The sequence below is a fragment of the Triplophysa dalaica genome, chromosome 16 (genome assembly GCF_015846415.1).
Source record: "Triplophysa dalaica isolate WHDGS20190420 chromosome 16, ASM1584641v1, whole genome shotgun sequence".
NCBI classification, from domain to species: domain Eukaryota; kingdom Metazoa; phylum Chordata; class Actinopteri; order Cypriniformes; family Nemacheilidae; genus Triplophysa; species Triplophysa dalaica.
The window spans coordinates 22,052,390-22,075,195 of NC_079557.1; the positions used below are offsets into that span (position 1 = coordinate 22,052,390).

Sequence of the window (22,806 nt, forward strand, 5' to 3'; positions counted from 1 at the left end):
CTTTGTAATCATTATAACTATCTTGATATATTCAGCTTTTGTGTGTGTGAGAGAGAATATTTTATCCCAATATAACTGATTTAATATCATAATGTGTTTTAAATGCATAATTGTTAAAAGGCAACAGTAACGGTACACTTTGAATGAAACTGTCAAACACACACACATTTGAATCTTTCAGTGTTTCAGTCAGGGTTTATATTCAGAACAAGCTGAAATCATGAAAAGATCATCATGTGAGATGTTTTCAACCTCCTTTCAAAAGACTGCAAAGTGACAAGTTATGTATGACCCACAGAAATACTCCATGATATTTGTACAACATTTTAATAAACAGCATTTGGAACATGAACGGCCTGGCTTCAAAAATTTGACCAAAACAAACAAACACACTCTTAAACTTTACATTAGTTCAGTGGTAAGAGCATTGCGTCAATAACGCAAGGTTGTGGGTTTGATCCCAGTGGATTGCATGTATAAATGTTTAGGTCATTGCAATGTAAGTCGCTATGGATAAAAGCGTCTGCCAAGACATAAAAAATGTAAACACTTCTTTTATGTTGAACTGATATTATATTTGTAGAAACCACAAGATCCTCTTGATTCTCATAGGTCGGATACCTTTTTCATTTGCCATTGCAACAAAGGCAACAGAGCATACATCTGGGATCCAAAAATGATTTCCATGACTTATAAACAACTTACAGGTTTACATTAGACCTCAATTTAATTAAACTTCATTACATCTAACACATAACAATTCGAAAGTGCACGTTCCTATAGAACTGATACTCACGAAATTCTGCGTATTCTCCTTTTTTTTCTCTGCAGTAGGTGCATCTGACTTTTGAAATGCTGCAGACAGATCGGTGTATGTGTGACATCAGAATAGTGCGAGAAGAGTTTCAAAAGCACACGGAGCTCTGCACGCGTGCCACTTTGATGTCATACATCGACCGGTCTACGCAATACCTCATGATAGAGACATAACCAGCGTCTTGCTAATCGTTTTGTTGTTTGGTTAGTGAGTGTTAAAGACCCTTACACACCAGTATTGAAACTCCTCTGTCAAAATTTACAGCTGTGTGTATGGACTTTATATGAGATCTCACACGGACTTGAGGAGCTAAACACAGTGCATCCATACTGACGTGTCACATTGTGTTTCCATCTGATCACCGGACACTTTGCTGCATGGTGTGTTTTAAAAAACTTTTTACATGTGATTACAGTGAGTTCTGCTGGGACAACATGAAATATTCATATATATTATGATGTTTTTAACAATCAAATGTTGATTGAGGGTAAGACACCTGGCAAGCCACATGAGTTTTGAAAAGAGCCACGTGGGTTCCCTCACACCATCAAGATCGAGCTTCAGAAGACATGAGAAAAGAGCACATGAAAACGACATTATCATCTATTTATGTTATCATCATGTAAATGTTTTTTCTTGTTGGCTTTTATCAAAACTCACTGTTTTAAAAACCAATCAGGATACTTTTCAGAGATGTTCAAGTTTATTTGAGGTCAGTGGAAGGGTTATGAAGCACAAAGTCAGCTTGAGTCTCATAGTGAGGTCAAATGTACCTTTGACGGGTGAATAAAAAATCAGCTACTGTCCAACATCTATTCTTTAAATTTAAATAGTGTCACCCAAAAACCTATAACAAAATATTTTGCATAAACTTTCAAATCTGAACAATGAACGTAATGTTTCCAAACACAGCTCTGTCCTAGAGAAGTCACTTTATCAACAGCTGACTTGCACTTGTCACTCAAATAAATGATTTTAATATCACAACTTTACACATGACCTTCAGAAATAAAGCGGTGTCGACACAGAGAAACACACATGAACCCCACCAAATACAGATTGAGCACATGCAGTAAATTCACTTGAACATTGTGAGTTTTCTGACTGAATATCTTCGCAGAGCAAATGTGTTACGGTCACACCAATCCCCTTATACGTATTTTTTTTGTCCCCCGAGGGGGTTTACGAGTGAGGTTGATGCATGTACAGCTTATGATATTCTGTAATTGGATTTTCAGAAAGCTGTTTACAAAGTCTCCAACAACTGCCTAATCCCCAATCAGCTCTGAGCGGGAGAATATAGCTGGAGTCGTGCCATTCTACAATCCAATGGACTCTGGACTCTTTACAGGCTAATCTGAAGAAAGGGCTGGCCAAACATCTCATTGTGTTACCTAACCTGTATCCAGAAGATTTGTTTTGGTTAATGTGTCCAGTTATAGCCCCAGGAATGAAACTGCTTTTCTTCCACCCTACCTGATCACGAACGCGCTCTGATGACTCCATCACCGTCGCCTTAATTTAACACAATTAAAACCCAAACTGTTTCATTTGAGCTGTATTAAAGCAGCACTGGATCTTGATTTTGTGGCAGGACAGCAGAAAGAGAAACTGTAACCATGCCAACTGGCCCAGAACAGCATGATTTTACATGGAGAAAGTGGGCTGCGGAGCCTAAACATGATGATGATGGAGACGCTGTGGTTTTAGCACTGCACAGTGTTATTATTATTGCTGTTAATGCTATTTTGATATATACTCTGCTATTCAACCCTTTTACACACAGTTAAAAAAGCCAACATGCGTAGAAAAGATTATTAATCTAAATGATTGGCTTCAAAATAGAGCCGTGGGAAGCCTTTCCTATCGCAGGATGACTAAAACCATTGAATAAAACCATTGCTACTTGTCAGATTTTGAAGTACAGTCCCAGGGTTAAACTTTAAGGTGATTTCAGTAGAACACAGCAAAGTAACGACCTTGGACTGAGTGTTTCTAGCAGCTGACCTCATGATAACCGCCCCCGTGGCAGAAGATGGCGTGGGCAGCGAGCTCAGGAGAAGCAGTCAAGGAGGCCATTTGCAAATCGTCTCTTCCTCTGGGTAGCTGCAGTTTCCAAGAGAAGCCATTTACAAAAGGACTGTGGGTGGCGTGCGTTTTAACTGGCTTTCATGTAATGCCCAATGAGAAAATGTCAGTCTGCTGTTCTTCTCGAAAGCTCTCTCTCTCTACTTTCATTTCAGCCGCTCCACATTCGTCAAGTTGGCGCTCTTGCTTCACCCACGTATCTATCCATCACAGCCTCCTCTGCGGCAGTGACGCTCACATACGAGCCGCTGACCGGCCGCACTAATGTTCAAACGGTGTGTCCGAATTCATGACATGCAGTGCCCCAACCCCGGCCAGAAAGGGATTTGCATTGTTTGCTTGATTAGAGGCACAAATTTAGAGGCAAGTCTCCCAATGCACTCTCTCTTTCAGTCGTCTGCTTCTGTCCAGAATAACTAAACAAGCCACGGGTGGGAGGGAGGGCTCTTTAACCTTGAAGCTATCATTTAAAGAATGCTTTTGCCTCTCTCTCAAGCCCACTTTCAGTCTTTAAGAAAAAGCAGTCCACTTTTCCATCTCATCTTTCAGGAGTCCTTGCTGAGGTTGTAATGCTAGAGCAAAGAGGGACTCCCGGCCTGCTTCATTACAGACTTGAGCTTCACAATCCCTTTATTTTGGAGCTTGGGAGTTTGAATATATCTCTGCATTTCTTATGTCTCGCCTGCAGCAGCGCACAGATGTGTCGTCTTGAAGTGGCTCAGTGAGATGAAGTAAAAGTACTCAAAGACCATGAAAGAAACTCCACGTGTGCTGCGTTTCAATCGTATGCTTCTGCCAAGAGTTTTGCTCTTGACACATTTTCAGTATGTGGTTGGATGGAAGCACATTGGGGCACTATTCGTTAATTCTGAGCCACTTTCCGTGATCACTATCACAACCTAACTCTTAACCCAGAGTGGAACTGGATAAACAAGCTCCTAAAGCTTCCATTGATGCTAAACCTACAGTTTCTGATTCTGGTTTTAATGACAAACATGTCATCAGATTGCATCTATATACCACAGATTGTATTGATGCGAACAGTGTTTCACTGAAAGCAGTATTAGCATCTCAATAAATTCGTGACCTGTGTTAAGTACACTGGTTATTTTCAACCCATGGTTGGGTCAAAACGGGATGAACATGCGAAAATATGCATATTTTACCCAAGCATGGGCATGTTGGGTTCATCCTTTTCGAGCCAACCATGGATTGAAAATAACCCAGGCTGCATCGTTCTGTGATGGAGCCTTTCACCCACACAGCCTTTGGCAGCTTTAATATTCTTTTGAAGGAAAGCCAATACAAAACTACTTGTACACTTTTACTGCAACATTAGCACAAAAAGCATTAAGTGACTTCACACCTGTAGTAGAGTAGGTGGGGCGAGACCGTGGTTCGAGTCCGGTGAGTAATTGTGAATTAGCGCCAGCTGTGCGCACACCGGCCTCGAATCATGTAGGAGATGGGAGCATATAAAAGGAACGAGCGACCGGACCGCCGAAGAGAGAGGACCGGGCCAGAACTTGTGTTATGTTTGTATTTATATTATGTTTTGTTCGCCGGCTGTCATCCGTGAGGGGCCGCCGGCTGTTATATTACTTTATTAAATGTTTAAATGTTTGCCGGTTCCCGCCTCCTTCCTTCCATTTTATGGAGCTGTATTACAACACCATATACAATTTTCTCCATTAACTATGTGATATGGGACACATCATCCTAATGCCTGATGCTATACAGTACAGACACATAGTAGGGATGTGGTCAGACAGACTCATCACAGTCACCGGCCTTACAGCCCAACATTTGGCTTCCATATCCAGCACATACAGCACATTGTGAGATACCAGTGGGCTGTGACAAAAAGCAAAGGGAAGACATAGAGACAATAGAGATAGAAGAGGTGGTGTGCTCGCCTACGAGAGATCCAGCCATTCCCCATGGGGCCGCACTTGAGTTAAAACAGAGCCAGGGTCAGGGCCACAAAGCCAAAGCACAGGTGACGGAAGCGACAGGCGCTAAGACAGCCAGAGATGCCGACACAATGGAAAGGACCGCAAGTCTGTGCTGCTTATTTTGCACAACCAAGCTCCCTGCAGGTCACCCGCGCCAGCAGAACAACTACAATAGCAGGATTAGGAGCCATTGTCCCCTTTCACAAACCTTGAAACGGGGCTTCACTTCTGACAGATCACATTTTTCTCCTTTCTTTTGCTTTTCCATTCTTTAAAAGGAGGACACAGAACTTCTGAGCCATGCACACCATCAGGGGGTTCAAGCATAGAATCGCTCCAGATTGTCTTTTCAATCAGTAGCTGGACGGGATAATGAACTTTCTGATCCACGTTACAACAATCCAGCTGAGGGACTTGGGTGACAACGGCCGGAGCCCACACTAAGAAAAAGAGAACATACAATATACAGCACTGCTAGCATTTGTAGACTGATTCCAGAGTGACTTAATATTGCATTAACTGTCAGACAAACAGGCGTCGACCCCCAATGAGAAGAACTGCAGAATCCACCCACAGCCCATGCGTGAAACCGAGAGAGAAACCGCTCGCGTTTACTCCGAGGAACAGTGGATGAACATGTGGGTGAGAGAGTGAGTGAGTGAGTGAGTGAGCGAACGAGTGAGTGAGTGAAAGAGAGAGAGAATGAGTTATTGAGCGAGCGAGCGCGCGAGAGAGAGAGAGTGTGAGTGAGTGAGCGAACGAACGAGTGAGTGAGTGAGTGAGTGAGTGAGTGAGTGAAAGAGAGAGAGAGAGAATGAGTTATTGAGCGAGCGAGTGCGCGAGAGAGAGAGAGAGTGTGAGTGAGTAAGAGAGAGAGAGAGTGAGTAAGAGAGAGAGAGAGTGAGTGAGTGAAAGAGAGAGAGAGAGAGAGTGAGAGAGTGAATGAGTGAGAGAGAGTGAGTGAGTGAGTGAGAGAGAGAGATAGAGAGTGAGTGAGTGAGTGAGAGAGAGAGTGAGTGAGTGAGTGAGTGAGTGAGTGAGTGAGCGAACGAGTGAGTGAGTGAAAGAGAGAGAGAATGAGTTATTGAGCGAGCGAGCGCGCGAGAGAGAGAGAGAGAGAGAGTGTGAGTGAGTGAGCGAACGAACGAGTGAGTGAGTGAGTGAGTGAGTGAGTGAGTGAAAGAGAGAGAGAATGAGTTATTGAGCGAGCGAGCGCGCGAGAGAGAGAGAGTGTGAGTGAGTAAGAGAGAGAGAGAGTGAGTAAGAGAGAGAGAGAGTGAGTGAGTGAAAGAGAGAGAGAGAGAGAGTGAGAGAGTGAATGAGTGAGAGAGAGTGAGTGAGTGAGTGAGTGAGTGAGAGAGAGAGAGATAGAGAGTGAGTGAGTGAGTGAGAGAGAGAGAGTGAGTGAGTGAGTGAGTGAGAGAGAGAGAGATAGAGAGTGAGTGAGTGAGAGAGAGTGAGTGAGTGAGTGAGTGAGTGAGTGAGTGAGTGAGAGAGATAGAGAGATAGAGAGATCTCTATTGTTCTCAAGCATGAACTCAGACCACCACAGCATGAGTCTGTCATAGATTCAACTGACAAACACCAAACCACGGTGTCAGCCTGAAGACTTCTCCATATTCTGTCACTGCAGAATCAATAGAAATTGTATCAAAATTACGACTTACAACTTGGGTTGAGGCTTCCACAATAGTGCAACTGTCGATAAAAAGCAGGAACATCAGAAATGCTGGATGTTATTGATGTTTGCAGTAGCGCTGTATGTCTTTTCTGTGAAAGCCGTCTTTAGCTGGTGAATCTAGATCAATTCCAATTTGACACCCCAGTCAAAGATCAATGATAAATGATGACACGTTACACAGGAATAACAGTGGTCGCTCAAGCCCTGCAATGAGTCAAACTAATGCTGGGAACACCCATCAAACTAAAGAAGAATTACAGCACATTTCTTAAAGGTCCTCAACGGTACACGCTAACAGCTCTGAAGGATCAAATATGGATGTTCTGTTCCATCGGTAGCTAGCTGATGGACAACATTCTATGTATGGCTCATGAATTATTGTTACATATAATCATATGAAATATTCAACACAATTCTCTACATTCACAGGTGTTGTCGTGTGTGCTAATTTTTGTGCACTTGAGCACATAATATCCCTGGGAAGCTGAAAGGTTTATGTGGTTAAGCTAGACCAAATGTTCACTTTCCCCACATGATGTCATCTTCTCTGCAGGGCGACGCTTTAAAGGCTCTGTGCTGATTCACAGATCTTCATTAATCTTGACCGGGTCTGCAGACGTATGCGTGTTCTCTGCTCTGAGGCTGCCGAAATCCTGCCAGAATCTGCTTCTGTAATAAACTGAGCGGGAACATTCTGAAAGCCTGCATGTGCCTCCATTCACACAAAACTTTCCTCATGAAGCCTGAAACAACGGCAGGGTCATGGTGAGCAGATTATAGAAAAATATGCCCAGTGATCAGTGTTGATCAGAAGTGCTCTGACCTTCAGAAGCACAATACAGAACAGACTTCAAACACTGTTGAGAAGCAAAAACACAGAGCCAGAAAAAGACTTATTGCTTACTCTCTCTCTCTCTCATGTTGTTTTTTTGCTGTATTAATTGCCAACACCACGGGTTATCTGTAGCGTTGAATTCATGGTTTATGGTTTCATCATACTGATATTGTGAAAGACCATCTCAGAACTAATTAACAATAAATAAATAAAAAACATTTGCTTTTAGAAGAAGAACAGAGTGGACCAAACATGTTTTGTTTTAAAAGAACATTCTGGTTCTTCCTCCATGCTCTGCTGCATTGTCACAATGAAAATATGAGCATTTTTCATCTGCAGCTGTGTCGCTTTAGTGATAAACAGCCCATAATAACAAGTCTTTTTTATTTGTGCGATTGTGCACACAAGGTATGCCATAACCCATCTGCAGTTTTGCACTGCAGATAAACGCTTTGGAATCGTGAATGATTGTATGAGTGTGTGTGAGAATATTTACTCTTTATCCATGTTTCCCCCTTCTGTTTAGCAATTATTTTTATGGTCAGCTGTGTGCTCCTGTCGTATCGTCATACTGATATCATCTTCAATAACAACAAAGACAAGATCTGCCGTCTGTTGATGTTCAATCTCAAAGTGATTTAGAGAAAAGACAAACCTTGGAACATGGTCCTGCAAAAAACAACGGGCACAGCTCAGCACCAGACGAGCAGCATCATTGATGTGCTGTAAAATGCCCTCTTGGCTCAAAGCCGCACCTCCGCTGGCAAGACCGCAACACCTCAAACAGCCACAGAGTTGAAAGCTGTTGTAATTTCAAACATCTGTGAGTCATATCGGGATAAATAAGACAAAGTTGCTACACTTGCTTTGATATCATTATTAAAAATTCATTGTGTTTTATTTGCCTTCAAGTGAGTGGAGTGTTTGTTGGGCCCTCTCCTCCCAAAGCGAACTCTCCTGAGCTCAATTCTTGGGACGAGTCCTGCCTGTGGGTTTTCTTATGTTCTTTGAGAAATCAAGCCTTAATTTAACTCTACCCACCAGCCTCCGCACCCTACAGAATGATGTCAATCTTCTCATTGGCGGAGGACTCAAGGACAGTCGTTCAGGACCACGGACAGCAGCAACACAAACTATTCATAAACATATTAGTGAAGTCTTGGACGGACTCAGTTTTTGTTGTGGCCGGCAGCTCTATTACCCTGTAGCCAAAGACTGGTTATATCAGTTTGATAGCAATTGCAAGTTTACATTACGGTATTTTAAACACATTCACAGGCAAACCTCTTCAAAAACAGATCATCTCTCTCTTACTTATGTGCAATGTAACCATGTAACATGATGTGTTTGTGTAGTATTAAAGCAGCCGTCCAATGGATTTTCATGCATTCTGACTTCTTTACAATGTTAAATGTGCTGTCTTCTCATGCTTAACATGGTCAACTTGTCATAAAATAAGTTGGGCGTATGACGTAGTATTTCTGTGCTCAATACACTCCCCCAGCAATCATACAGGTTTCGGAAAGTATTTTTCGAACATATAAAACTGTTTTGTAACAACTTTTCCTAGTCCCTTATTGGACAATTCTCCCGGAAAAGCATGCGGCACGGCCACAGGAGAGCAGGAGGAGCATGCGCAGATGTCACTTTCACTTGTGTTCAGGAGATAGAGAGAGAGAGAGAGAGAGAGAGAGAGAGAAAGAGAGCATATGTTGATGTAGTTCAGGTTTTTGTTTGTTCACAGTATTTGGGAGATGAATGTTATATAAACTGTGGACATAATGCTGGATTTGGAGATGGTTTGAAACTTATATATGGAGCCGTCCCAGAGCTAAAATATGCCGGACATGAACCGCATGCGGTGAGTGAAACTGATGTCTGTGTTTTTTTGACAGTGGATGCGCACGTGCTTTGGTTCTATTATAAATGTGATCAAACTAAATACTCTTCGAAGATACGAAGTATGCAATACTACTCTTTTTGTACTCAAGATTAATATGAGGTCAGTGGAGGAAGGAGGATTGACAGTGTGATATGATCACCACCTCTACTAACAAAATCACTATGCAAAAAGCATATAGAGAAAACAACCAGATCTCTTTACTAAAAGCTGCGCTTGTTAAGAAAACAAATAATTTTTTGGTGCAATTTCTGCCTGTTAGTTGAGTATGTGACAAAACATTTTTGCAGAGTTTATAAATAGTTTATTATTGCATAATATAATTCATTAAAATAGTTTAATTTGTTTCATAAAGTACAACTTTATTTTATAATGCCTACATTTTGTTTCATTTTTTGTTTTTAAGGTGAATAATACAAAATTTTCCCTATCTATTTCATCATTGTGGATTTCTTTTAAAAAGTCTAAAAAGTCTCGTCTCGTTCTCATGAACCCAGTGCCGTGTCTCGTGGGATAAGTGTCTCGTCACACCTCTAACTAATTGAATTCGTAACTGTGTCTCCTCTCCACCAATAAGCTGACGTGTGGTGGGCATTCTGAGCAATATGTCTGCAGTCACATCTTCCAGCTTGAGGAAGTTCCCCCTTCCATGTAAAGCACTGTTATCTAATTGTAATTATTATTATTATTATTTACTGTAGGACTAAACATGCAGAACATGAACCCACCCCTAGGTCAATATCCTGTCTCATATTCTAGATATGGCTTTGTTTATTATAAATCTAATCAATGAGATGTTGTGTTGTGTTGGGTTTAGCTCAATATGGGACATGCTTATTGTGTTGTGTGATATATTCAGTCTTTACCCAAAGTTTTCAATGAATAGGTTTTTATTCTCCTATTTCTTTAGATATTTACGTGCCCTTCTTTAGCACTTCATATTATTTCTATCCTTGACTACCTCTGTTCAAGATATCATCCTTTTAAAGCAAAGCACTGCATCACCGATCATTCTGGGCCCTTGATCCATCCAGGAATCTTTCAGCTGAATATCAAATGTGATGCTCTGTACAGAGTACTTTCAAATCTCCTTAAAACCCATCCATTGAGACGAGGACAGAGGAAGGTCTTGCCTGTCCTCTGGTAATGGACGTGATCTGATCAGCATGTGTCTGATTGAATGAAGCCTCTATACACAGTTAAGCAAGGGTGATGTGATTTTAGCTGGAAATTGCTGAATGATAATAAAACTCTTTGTTATCGTCTGGCAGTTCTAATGCTTTTACACAGGGGTTCCCAAAGTGGGGGTCACATGTAATCAATAAGTGTAACAAAATATAAATATATTAGTTACGTAAAAAAATAAAACCAGGCAATTCCTTGTGACCCCTGAGGTGATAACGTCACATTAATGACATCAGTGACCGCGTTAGGTTAGGTGCAGCAAGCACCACGTTAAACAGTCCCATGTGAACGCAGATTATTCTTCAGGCTTTAGGTTTGGGATATTCTTATTTACCCAAATGAAACATTGATTTAACAGGGAGGCCAGTGGAGGAGGGCGGAGATGTGCCGCAGTCAGAGGGTCATCGTCCTCAGGTGCCAAAAGAGGGACATCCATCAGCACTAACATCAGTTTGATGAAATTCATCCATCTATAGTAATAGTTCATAGTTGACATGGAACAAGTAAGGTAAATAACTATAAAATAATCTGATGTTAGACTGTGCTCTTTTGTGTTGTCATTATGTGCGTTTGGGTAGAATAGCACAACGTTTGTATACTTGAACCACCTCTGAGGATAGTAGGGGTGTCGACTCAGTGGGACTGTTATTTTGGTGGTTGCGGGATGAAAAGTTTGGGAACCTCTGCTCTATAGCAAAAAATATTGAAATAACTGAACAACCTGAAATTAAAAACCTTTGTAAGCATTTATAGACTTTACCTGTACACCGTGTCTACACCAGACATGGCGCAGTGCTGCATCCAGTGTAGACAAAATGTAAAATTATAATGGGTTCTAATGCGATCTATAGTCTCTTGTCGCATCACGTCCAGTATAGAAATGTTGTAAAGTGAGTAAATAACACCCTAGCAACCACTTAGTAATATTTGATAATCAACAGCTTAACAATCAAATGGCAACAGCCCGGAATCCAACCACCCTGATGCTGTGCTGGTGAGCTGCTCACATTTTATGTTTACAAGAAGGCTGGGTGTGTTTATAGACCAAAATGTAGTCAAAGTAGTAAACCCTTTATCCCCAGTGGATAAACAGAAGGTATATTTGTACAGTGTATACTTGGGTATCAGTGCATGTATTGTGTTCTTCAAGTAACTAGATGTCCAACAGCAACTGTCCTCTCGTCTGAAGACATGTTCTCTCTCAGATCTTCAGCGGTGCTGGATACCAGGATTCTGACATTTCTTTCTATAGCTTTAGATTGTGAGGGGAGAGCGACCTGACAAAACTCCTGCACAACAGCACTGCACCATGCAGCTAATGAGAACAAGATCCCATCGAGCGTGAGAAGAACTCATATATGACTTGACAAACTCAGAGAGAGCGAGAGATAGACTCTTTCATCTTTCAACCTGTCATTACATATGCTCTTTAGCGCTGAGGGTTTGATCACAGGACAAGCTGTGCAGTGAGAGAGAATCACCTCATTCATGAGGGATTAGGAGTTTGTCAAACATTCTTGAAATAAAATCACTTGATGCAGAAGATGAAATGAACAGCAAAACTGTGCCAAACATGACTGCTGAACCGGTGTCTCACTGCGTGCCCAAACCTAAGAAAACACCTGACCTTGATGACAATTATTTTACCTTTGTCTATATGCTCATTTTCTTAAGTCTCAGAGAATGCCGTTCATTCTCAAACATGTCTATGGCAGCTGCTGTGCTGGCGCGGTATCTTTTCTCATAGGCACTCAAGCCGCTGGTATACTTGACTTTCCGCGTCAGTGTCCATCTCGTGCACAGCTTCCTTCCAATACTCATCATGAATTAAGCGCGGACGTCTGAGTTCGACACACGCGCAGTACAAATGAGTATGTGTGCTCTACTAGACCGTCAGAGGGCAGCACTGAGTCACGTCACTCACAGCACTGCAAATGAATGATTGAGGAAGTGTTTTCATCATTGCAAACAATCCGAGCAAACAACAAGACAACAAGAACAACAACCAAACCGTATGGAGAAGGATATGCTTCTAAGCTTACTGTTCTTGGTTTCAGCATGCTGTTTTTTTTTCGTTCTTCTTTGACAACAACACACTGCACACTTTATGTGGACTGGTGCACTTCTTTCGAGCATGCGCTGTTGTGCCTGGCTCAAAAAATGGGCTGCACAAGGACAGGGTGTGCTGACGACCGCGGACCCTTCTGAGGACGAAAATGGCGTCATGCGGATGGACGGACCATACTTCGGCCTTAGTTCCACAAAAAATGTTGAGCCATGAATATCATGTGACAAAACACCTTCAGGTGATTGAGCCATAGGAAAATGACATTCCTGTATGACAGCGCTGATTCGCTGATGCCTTTAACCCGCGTCGTGTAAAGATGCCATCTATCAGCTCCTCTAAAGGAATACTTCACCTAAAAATGAAAATTCCGTCATGAACACGGAGAAAAAGATATTTGGAATAATGCTTGTAACCAAACAAATCTCACCACTAATAACAGGAAAAAAATCCTTTATCATTTTGAAGAATGTAGGACAGTAAACAATTCTGGGACACTACCATTGTTTTTTTTCCTACTATGGGAGTCAATGGGGTCAAAACCTGTCTGGTAATAAGCATTCTTCCAAATGTCTTTCTCTTTGTTCAGCAGAACAAAGACATCTATACACATTTGTAACAACTCGAAGGGTAGTAAATGATGACAGAATTTTTGGGTGAAGTATCCATTTAAAGTGCGATTTATCCCAAAAGTGAAAAAAATCTTCCAGCCGGAGCCGGGTGTATAAGAAAATCCAATCCAAAAGTGGTAGACACATCTTGGCAAAGGAGAAGCACACCATTAGCCAAATGACAGAAAGAAAGATGGCCGTGAGAGGGGTGAGATTTAAAGGCCCGGTAATGCAAATAAGTTCTTTTACAAAAATCCACAAATGTACAATGATAAATAGTGCACAGGCTTTACTCCATTCTCACAACAACACGCTCAGCTTCAATTCAGCTGCAGCCATCAGAAAAGAAATGCTGTACCCACAATCCTTTTCATGTTGCAGGCCGCTCTTTGAACTGCTCGTCTTAATGTACCTGTGACTTCAAGACTTGAATGGCATAAAGGGAAAACAGATGTAATTAGAGATGTTTCACCGTCCTCTCCCCGTTCAGCGCACTTCAAAGTAACTTCTGTCATAGTGTTGTGTGAGAGCCCTGCCCGCAGGATTAGCACGCTCATGCTGCTCTACTGGCCGTCTCTAATTTAATTAACACAAGGGATTGAAAATGACTGTAGCGTGCAACTGTTCACACTAATGTAAGCTCTAAAGAGCGACGCTCACAAAGTAAATTCACCAAACCACAAAGTAGGTTATTCAGACGCTCCCTCCAGCGGCTCGGATGTAGATGACTACTAAACTGATGCTCTAGTGTAAATCAAGCTTCAAACTGACTTACGATTGTTCCTGTAAACTTTTTGTGTTAGTATTAAGAGCTTAAGCTGAAACAGAAAGCTCAGTGCATATAACAGACTACAATGTATTTAGCAGCTCCGTTCTGCAAAGGTTTGCGTACACAGACATAAGAAACAGAAAGAAGCTTTCATCTCTACACCCTTGTATCACTCCACCACAGCCTTATCAATCCAGACATAATCATTGATTGTGTTTTCATTTACATCTTAATTTAGACCGAGGGCCCATGAGTCAGACATATGTCACGCTGAAACACCTGAGGAAATAAAGTCCAGTTACACAATGAGTGAAATATCAATCAGGGTTTGTTTTACATTCTTCTTACAGTCTTAAAATGGCGTCTTTTATACTAACCACGCTCTAGAAATGGGTAAAGCTTGCAACTATGATGAACCTTTATATCTATATGTTTGTAAAGCCGCTCCGCAACAGCCATATTGTGAAAAGCACTAAAGAAATCAATCTGATTTGAAAGGTCACACCCAGAAAAACAAAAAAATAAAGCACCAGATTCCATCTGGTCTCAGATCAGGTGATTGGGAAAACAATTTAGATTCTCAACGAATTCAAACCAAAAGAATATGTTAAGTTTCATAGCAAAGCTGAGACTCACTTAAAGATAAAAACAAATAGAGCAACACACAATCGGATCAAATCCATCTGCTGACTACCATCAAATGTAAATGAAACGGATCACACACATGCTGCATTCTGCACACATGAAGATGTTTCAGCCCCTCAGAAATAATCATAAAGTCTGTCTGGGAAGATGCACATCTCATTACGGTGAGGAGTGACAGAATGTGAACGCTGGATTCATGTAAAGAAAAGCGGCTGTTTGCTTTGGCGTGTTGATTTCTTATGGCAAATACTACTCCTAATCTCTGTAGGTACTTCAGTGAGTCACAAATGTGTCTCAGTCAGTCGGCAGCAGAGGTGAGATGTCATTGCCAGTCTATTTATTGGCTTATTTTTCTGAGCCGTGCATTCCTGCCAGAACATTTCAAAGCGGCTGGTCATTTCATTCTGCTTGTGTGGCACTCACATTTGACAGCGTGTCACCATTACTTTTTATTTTTCCAGCACTTTTAATATCATTTGTCATTATACAACAAAAATGAATGAGTAAATAAATAAAAGAAATAGATGAAAAAAACGATAAAAATGCTTAAAAAGATGAATTCACTGTTACAACATAAATCACTGTTGCTGCATTAAATCTGACTATTCTAAACCTTTAAAGTAAAACATCTGGACACGACACATAATGATATTGAGAATTGGAGGGAGAAACTGAGTCACAATGCCAAAATAAAATAGGCTTTGTTTTCTTATTGCATTTCTTTTTTTTTGTCAAATACAACCCAGCTATGCCGGAGGATTTCACGTGATTACTATCAGAATAAAAAGGTTTCAAACGGTACCTCCTCTGTCGCTGGGGTGGTACCCTAACCTTTAAATGTTGTGCCCTTTTGGCCTCATTATTGTGTACCAGATAAATATTAGGGTACTAAATATTTAAAGGTAGACAATAGGTACAATAATGCACCCAAAAAGTACATTTAACACACACCAAATATAATCTTTTGTATACCTGTAAAGGTATGAAAATACACTTAAGGTATATGTACAAAAAGATACAATTTTAAATCTTTTTTTCTGACAGTTTCATTATTCAAAGGGGAAATTCTAAGAAAAGCACCATTCAACTGGAACGGGAACAGTCTCATTACTTTGCTCAGTCATTCAGAATCATCTTCGTTGTCATACTGTAAACAGCAATTATCTCAAATATTGATTGATACGCTGTCAGTGAAGCAGTCACACCCACAATCACGAAAGAAGAAGGAGGATTTATTTCTCTACGGATGGACTTCTGATGGTGTGAATATGGCAAACAACCACATGCTTTCTGAAATCCAAGTTAGTAACAATTGACTTTGCGTTGAAGCCTGCTGTGTGAATGTGGACTGCTGGGTAGAAGAGAGACGTGTGCCGCCGCCTCAGCCTTGAAAGAACATCAGCTCCCTTAAATAGATTCACCTTAAAAGACATTGCGTACTCCCACGTGACTAAATCAAATTAATATGCACTGATTTTATGTGGAGCACCCAGCACAACATGCAAGGCCAAATGGTGAATCATGCTTCACACAGTTTCAAGAAATATTACACTGACCTGCTGTTCATAAACGCAGCAAATGAAGGCAGCGATTCAGCTGAAAACCTCTTAATGAATATATGCATCGATAAAAGAGACTCGAAAGTGAAAACTGCTCCGTCAGGCCCACAGCAGCGTTGACTTGGGCACATAAACACATATTTTCTGCAATAACCAGCAGAACACCCCAACAACAGCATACTGTAGAGCGACCACACACCACAGACTACAGCGCACACAAGAGCCACTGACACAAAGTACCAAATGGCATTTCTACATTCAACTTCAAATGGTTTTCTGCCCCTACGTCTGAACATCCTAAAAAACACAGATGCAGCCGTTCATGTTTTATTGCTTTTGTTATGACACACGCCTCAAATCAAAGGCTTTAAAAGGAAAGTGAAGATTTGAGCGATTCTACCCAGCAAATCTTTAATGCTTCATGAATAGTGTACCCGTCCTGTTTGAGCTGTGACGAAAGTCAACTTCATGACAACTCTTCAAAGCTTCACAGTGCTTCTTGAAACTGGAAATAAAAGCGTTCATCAAAGATTCAAGATGATGTATTTAGGTATTGCATATGGAGTGTTATGATGAATGCCTGTGATTCAGAGCACTGACACATGCTGTATTTCTGTGTGTGTTTTTACAGGAGGGTTAATTGTGCCTAAATAAATGAAGTCAATAAAGTGATTCAATAGGTCAGATGTGTGCATGAACTGTTCATAAAGTGCAAAATTGACATTCACATAAAGCTCAACATGAAATTAATGAAATCAACCCTTTCTTGATACACGCTCATTCTATTCTCCTATACGGCTATTCAAAAATAAAGAACATGTCTTTAAAATCCTTTGCAAAACTCCAGTCATATGGACGTTCATGTTAAATACAGACTTAGACGTTATGGTGGGCATCTCACATTCACCTCTGGCTTTGAGAATCAAATCAATTCCCTGTAGATTAAAGCTCACCCTAAATTTTGTGTCTTGTTGAATGTTATGTCACATAAAAGAAGTATGCAAAGTCAACATTCAACGTGATTTACAACAGTCCCCACTGCTGGATGATGGATGAATGTCCAGGACGTCGGTGATGTTATAGTCAGTCTTGAGTCATCTTCTTGATGTTCAGTTAAAGGCAGTGATAAAACACAGCAGAACTGGATGGAAGACTCTCTCAAGACTAGAGTGTGGTCCTACTTTTATTTGGATTTCAAAAATCAAGGTTCTGTATTTTTGTCTTTGTGATTTCTTAAGGCCGGAGAATGTTTGCATTCTCTGTGATCCGTGTTATGCATTCATTGGATGTCTGTACATCCGTACGGTTATCAGCACAGACACCTCATTAGTGTGTGATCATCGCTCAATATAACACCAGGATTCACGCCTCCTTTCCCACAATCCCACCCCCACCTTGACACTTTCACTTTGATTGGCTGCCTTTGTGTACATTTATTTATGCATGTACGTCCAGACACAGTGGCTGTGCTGAGGCAATATGAGGTCTGATTGTAAATGAGTTGACACTGCAGGGGTTGAGGAGGGCTTTGGATAAACACGGCAAAATATGCACACATGATCCGGAGGATGTGCCTTCAATACAGCATGTGTTCATAATATATATTGAGGATATTCGGTTTGTTTTTCACATGAATCTCTCCTTTCACAGCATGACTGACGTGAAGTGCAGAGGTCCTCTTTCTGAGAACACTTGGAAATAGTTCAGAAATACTGAGGGACGGAAACCACCAGCAGGTTGAAAAAAACATTTTTGACGTCCCTCCCACGAATCCTGGAAATCTGTGTTTGTGTGATGATTTCTGCTGTCTTCTTCACACCTATCAGTACCTCCACAGTGCATGGGGTTATTCTGCGTTGCCAAGGGAACTTGCCTTTCAATTCAAAGTGATTTTGACGCAGAAATACCGACACACTGTGCGCACAAAGCACTTCTCATGCTGAATGCTCATCCTCGTATTTTAAAACTTGCAAATCATACTGGACAAGCATCAGGACCGCAGAGAGCCGTCACAATTCCACTCAGATTGGATAAGGAAAACATCAAAGCTGAAATATACACTGACTTGACGTGTTTTAAGCAAGCGGAACGTTACAGACAGTCACAGTGAGCGAGAGACATCCATGCCTGGACTAACAATATACGTATTTGTAACAACGTAAATGTATTTTTAGGCAGTGGCTTATATGGTAACAATAGAATGATTGTATTAACCGGACTGACCGTATGAGATTATGCCACCAGTGAGTTTGGGATTGAGAGAAAAGGCAAAAACTGGAGTATTACAGGAAATGGAATTTCACGGTAGAAACCACTGTGCAGTTTTTGTTCAAAAGCATTTAACATTTCAATTAAACACCATCCATTTTGTATTGCTTATAATTATTATCATCAGTTATTTCTGCAGTAGCTCTTCAGTCAGTGATGTGGGTTATGTTTCAGTGTGCAGTGGATTACTCACATGCGTGTGTGACAGAGAAACTGTTGGAGGACTCCAGGTTGTCTACATTGTAACTCAGATGGAAGGGTTTCTCAGTCGTGTTCTGGTTGGTGTTGTAGAGCTGAACGGCAAATCTGAAAGCGCTGTGTTCCTGAACAGTAGAGCGCATGAAGAGCCCACCTTCATGAGAAACAAACAGCAATGAATCAAAGATGAACAACATCACCCCACACACACATGTCACATTAACACCAGATGCACAGACAACAGCTGGATTGCAAATCTCTAATGCACATAACGCTAAAGTATGAATTTTAAAGATACGCATGCATTTTCATTTCAACTTTCTCTTGAGTTTATAAGAAGGGTGTTATGCTCATTTATGGCTGTGATGGAAATCGAAACATAATCGCGTAAACAACCGTCTTATCACTTATGGCAACGGTATTTCCCGCATTGTCGAAGTGAATAATGCGTTTGTGCAGCTCTTATAACACCGCCGTCCTGATGTAACCGATACACCAACATGCGTTTGCTTTAATACACATGTGTCGAAAGCAGACTGCGACAGACAAAGCAAAGCAAGTCAAGCACACACGGACTCACCTATATTGATCTGATTGGGAAATCCAGCGAGAGATCTGCCGAATAGCCATAATAAAAAAAGCACCAGTCTTTGATCCATTTTCTCGTGTGCCTCAACAAAATCAAGCCTTTATAACACGAGCTGACTGAAGAGATTCATAAAGGCAGAGATCCAGGCGTCAGTAAAGCGCGGAGACTCGTGGAGAACAATCTTCAGCAAGCGAGAAGAGAGAGAGAGAGAGAGAGAGAGACTGATGCTGGGGATGGTCGAGGAGAGAGAGAAGGGGAGAGAGAGAGAGAGACTGATGCTGGGGATGGTCGAGGAGATAGAGATAGGGAGGAATGTGAGAGAGAGACTAATGCTGAGGATGGTCGAGGGGAGAGAGAGAGAGAGAGACTGATGCTGTGGATGGTCGAGGGGAGAGAGAGAGAGAGAGAGAGAGAGAGAGAGAGAGAAAGAGAGACTGATGCTGGGGATGGTCGAGGGGAGAGAGAGAGAGAGAGTCTGATGCTGGGGATGGTCGAGGAGAGAGAGAGAGAGAGAGAGAGAGAGAGAGAGAGAGAGAGACTGATGCTGGGGATGGTCGAGGGGAGAGAGAGAGAGAGAGAGAGAGAGAGAGAGACTGATGCTGGGGATGGTCGAGGGGAGAGAGAGAGAGAGAGAGAGAGAGAGAGAGAGAGAGAGAGACTGATGCTGGGGATGGTCGAGGGGAGAGAGAGAGAGAGAGAGAGAGAGACTGATGGTGGGGTTGGTCGAGGGGAGAGAGAGAGAGAGAGAGAGAGAGAGAGAGGAGGATTATATTGAGTGTGTGCGGTGTGTCCAATCGGAGCAGCAGGGCAATATGGATGAAACTTGAACTAACGTTCAGGAAGAAAAATAAGATTTGAACACTTTCACTGAAGCATGTGTACATATAACTCATCATATAGATGTTAATAATGCATTCAAACAATCGCAAACATTTTTATGTTAGCTACTTCATTGCTCAAAGACTCATGTTGTAAGCAGTCAAGACTTCATTTTCATTATTAAAACCTCAGTTATAACGGATTTAATGCATATACATTCATGTTAGCTGTTAATTCTTTCATAAATGTATTTAATCCTCCAACACTACAGATATGCACTGGTATTCCCATTTCTATTGACTAAATGTAATGTACGACCGTTTAAGCAGTTATTTAATGAATTGCTGTTGCAATTAAAAGTAAAATTACGGAATATTGAAAAATAATTTTAAATCTCCAGGCACGTGTGTTTTTTAATAGAAATAATAATAAGTTCTGCACTCTACAGCAGCGCTGCAGTTTGTCGTGTCGCAGTGTGGAGGGGGTGGACAAAACATGTGTGTGTGTGTGTGTGTGCGCGCGCGTGATGCCGTGGTAACACGAGGACCCTTTAACATAGCGCCATCCATCACTTTGCTGGGAGTACCGTTGCGTCATGCTAAAAGCCGATTGGATGAACGGCGGTAATAAAACAGCAATTGTGTTATGAGACAAAGACTCATAAAGCGGCAATTTCACAGGATGCGTTGCGTTCAGAAAAAAAAAACCAGGAGAACGCAACGCCAACAAGACGCTTTTTTTAAAAGTTGAGCCGTTTTAAAATTTCCCAAGTTAGACGCGACGCAGCGATCATTTGACGGACGTCAACACGTTTAAAAACAACGCAGACAACGTGCAATGGAGAAGGAAACATTTTCAATGCTTATTCTACAATCGCACTGTTCTTGGCCGAAGCAATAATAAACAACCTGGCAAATGACGTAAATAAATCAACAATCTAACATTATACACTTAAGACTTCCCCAATTTAATAACACAACAAACTCTTAGTCTTCATTAGATGAATAAACGCTTTTTATGGAAAGAAACGCAACCCTGTTATTGAGTACAGCTGCTGTCCATGGTGCTGGAACACACTGCAGCCATCCATCCATCCATCCATCCATCCAACCATTCGTCTATTCATTTGGTTGACCGTTCCTTCATTCATTCATCCACTAGGCTTGAGTACAGAGGCGGAGCCATTTGATTGGCCACCCCGAGTGCCACCTCAAATTTTATTGGGCAGTTTAATGATGATTGACATCTCATTTCACCACTTGCTGAAAAGCGTCCGGTGCCGCGCGCAGCTTTCAAATTAATCCAGGATGAAAGTGATGCGAGTAACAGAAGAATAATGATATATCGCATATAAGGTTAGTTTTAAGACTATGATTTTGTTTGCGGAAATCATTTTGAAAGTGAAGTCGCTGTATGAGTAAACATGAATGTTGGCACTAGACGGGTTAATCAGAGAGATCGGTTCCCTATTTAGCCTAAATTGTCCATATATTGTCCCTATTTAAGCTAAAATGTCACCCGCTGCTTCAAATAAATTATCCACCCGCCACCCGGCCGCACGTATAATTTTCTCCGATATAGATATCCGCACCCGACCCGAATCCGATCGTCACTTTAATTACTCAGTAAATATTATAGCACTGTCAATTCAATTCAATTCAAATTTATTTATTTAGCGCTTTTCACAATGTGTATTGTTTCAAAACAGCTCTACAGGAGCAAACAGGAAAAACAGAAAAGTTCAAACACAGCACAGTGCATGGTGTTTATTCAACGAGTAAGATCATTCTAATAAATAATATCAAATTTCTAATTAAATAAATAAATGAATGAATGAATGCAGTCTCCCGTCTTTGTCTTTGTCTGTAAATGCTTAAATCTAATATTTTGATTTAGCACACACATGATGTACCATATAAGAGGTACCATTCTTATGGCTTTCATATACATACAGTGCCTCACAGTCGTTGCATATTACATACCCAGCACTTGATTCATCCTTGTTAACTTCGCTAAAACGCTCCCACACGGTACCTTTCTTTCCTACCTTTTGTTTTGTTTTTATTTCTCCCTTTTAAATTTCTCTCGGATCTGTTTTGCCCCCATATCTGCTTTAAGAAATAGACCGTCCACCACGCGCACATTTCTTTTAAATTAGGGCCTACTGCAAATTAGCGCCTTCTTTAAAATGCATTTAAAACAAATTCGTATTTTTTTAGAAATTTTGTTAATATTGTATATGATATCATCCACCCGCAATTAATCCGAATGTATTTTTTTATTACCCGACACACCCGTCCCGCGGATCATCCGCAGCACCCGCGGATTTAACCGCCATCCGCGCATCACTATTACACACTGACTTTCTATCATGGTCTATGGACCCCCTGAAGTTGCCTTGGCCACCCCCAGGACACCCCATGTGAAAAACTCGAGCTCCGCCACTGCTTGAGTACTCTTAGGTTGTGGGTCGTGTGTTTACCTATAGTTGTATTTTAATGAACTTCCTTTCTGTGGGCAGGCTGTTGATAATGTGGGCACTACTGTTAATTATATACATGTTGAAAGTGTAACCCAAAACCATACCATTTTCTACCGCTTATCCGAACTACCTCGGGTCACGGGGAGCCTGCGCCTATCTCAGGAGTCATCGGGCATCAAGGCAGGATACACCCTGGATGGAGTGCCAACCCATCGCAGGGCACACACACTCACTCATTCACTCACGCACTCACACCCTACGGACAATTTTTCCAGAGATGCCAATCAACCTACCATGCATGTCTTTGGACCAGGGGAGGAAACCGGAGTACCCGGAGGAA

General features: G+C 41.4%; 1 protein-coding gene across 6 annotated transcripts in view; it reads right to left on the minus strand.

The window, feature by feature from the left end:
• Nucleotides 1-19,545, minus strand: part of gria3b (glutamate receptor, ionotropic, AMPA 3b) — an 84,458-nt gene extending 64,913 nt beyond the window's left edge. For all 6 annotated transcript variants that reach the window (XR_008909220.1, XM_056769168.1, XM_056769169.1 and 3 more), the window contains exons 1-2: nucleotides 19,157-19,545; nucleotides 18,572-18,730 (exon numbers count right to left, since the gene is read on the minus strand). Coding sequence is in view for 5 of the 6 variants with exons in the window: in XM_056769168.1 (XP_056625146.1) it covers nucleotides 18,572-18,730; nucleotides 19,157-19,235 (238 nt within the window). In the remaining variant the exon portion in view is untranslated. The remainder of the gene's footprint in view (nucleotides 1-18,571; nucleotides 18,731-19,156) is intronic.
• Nucleotides 19,546-22,806: the final 3,261 nt, after the last annotated feature.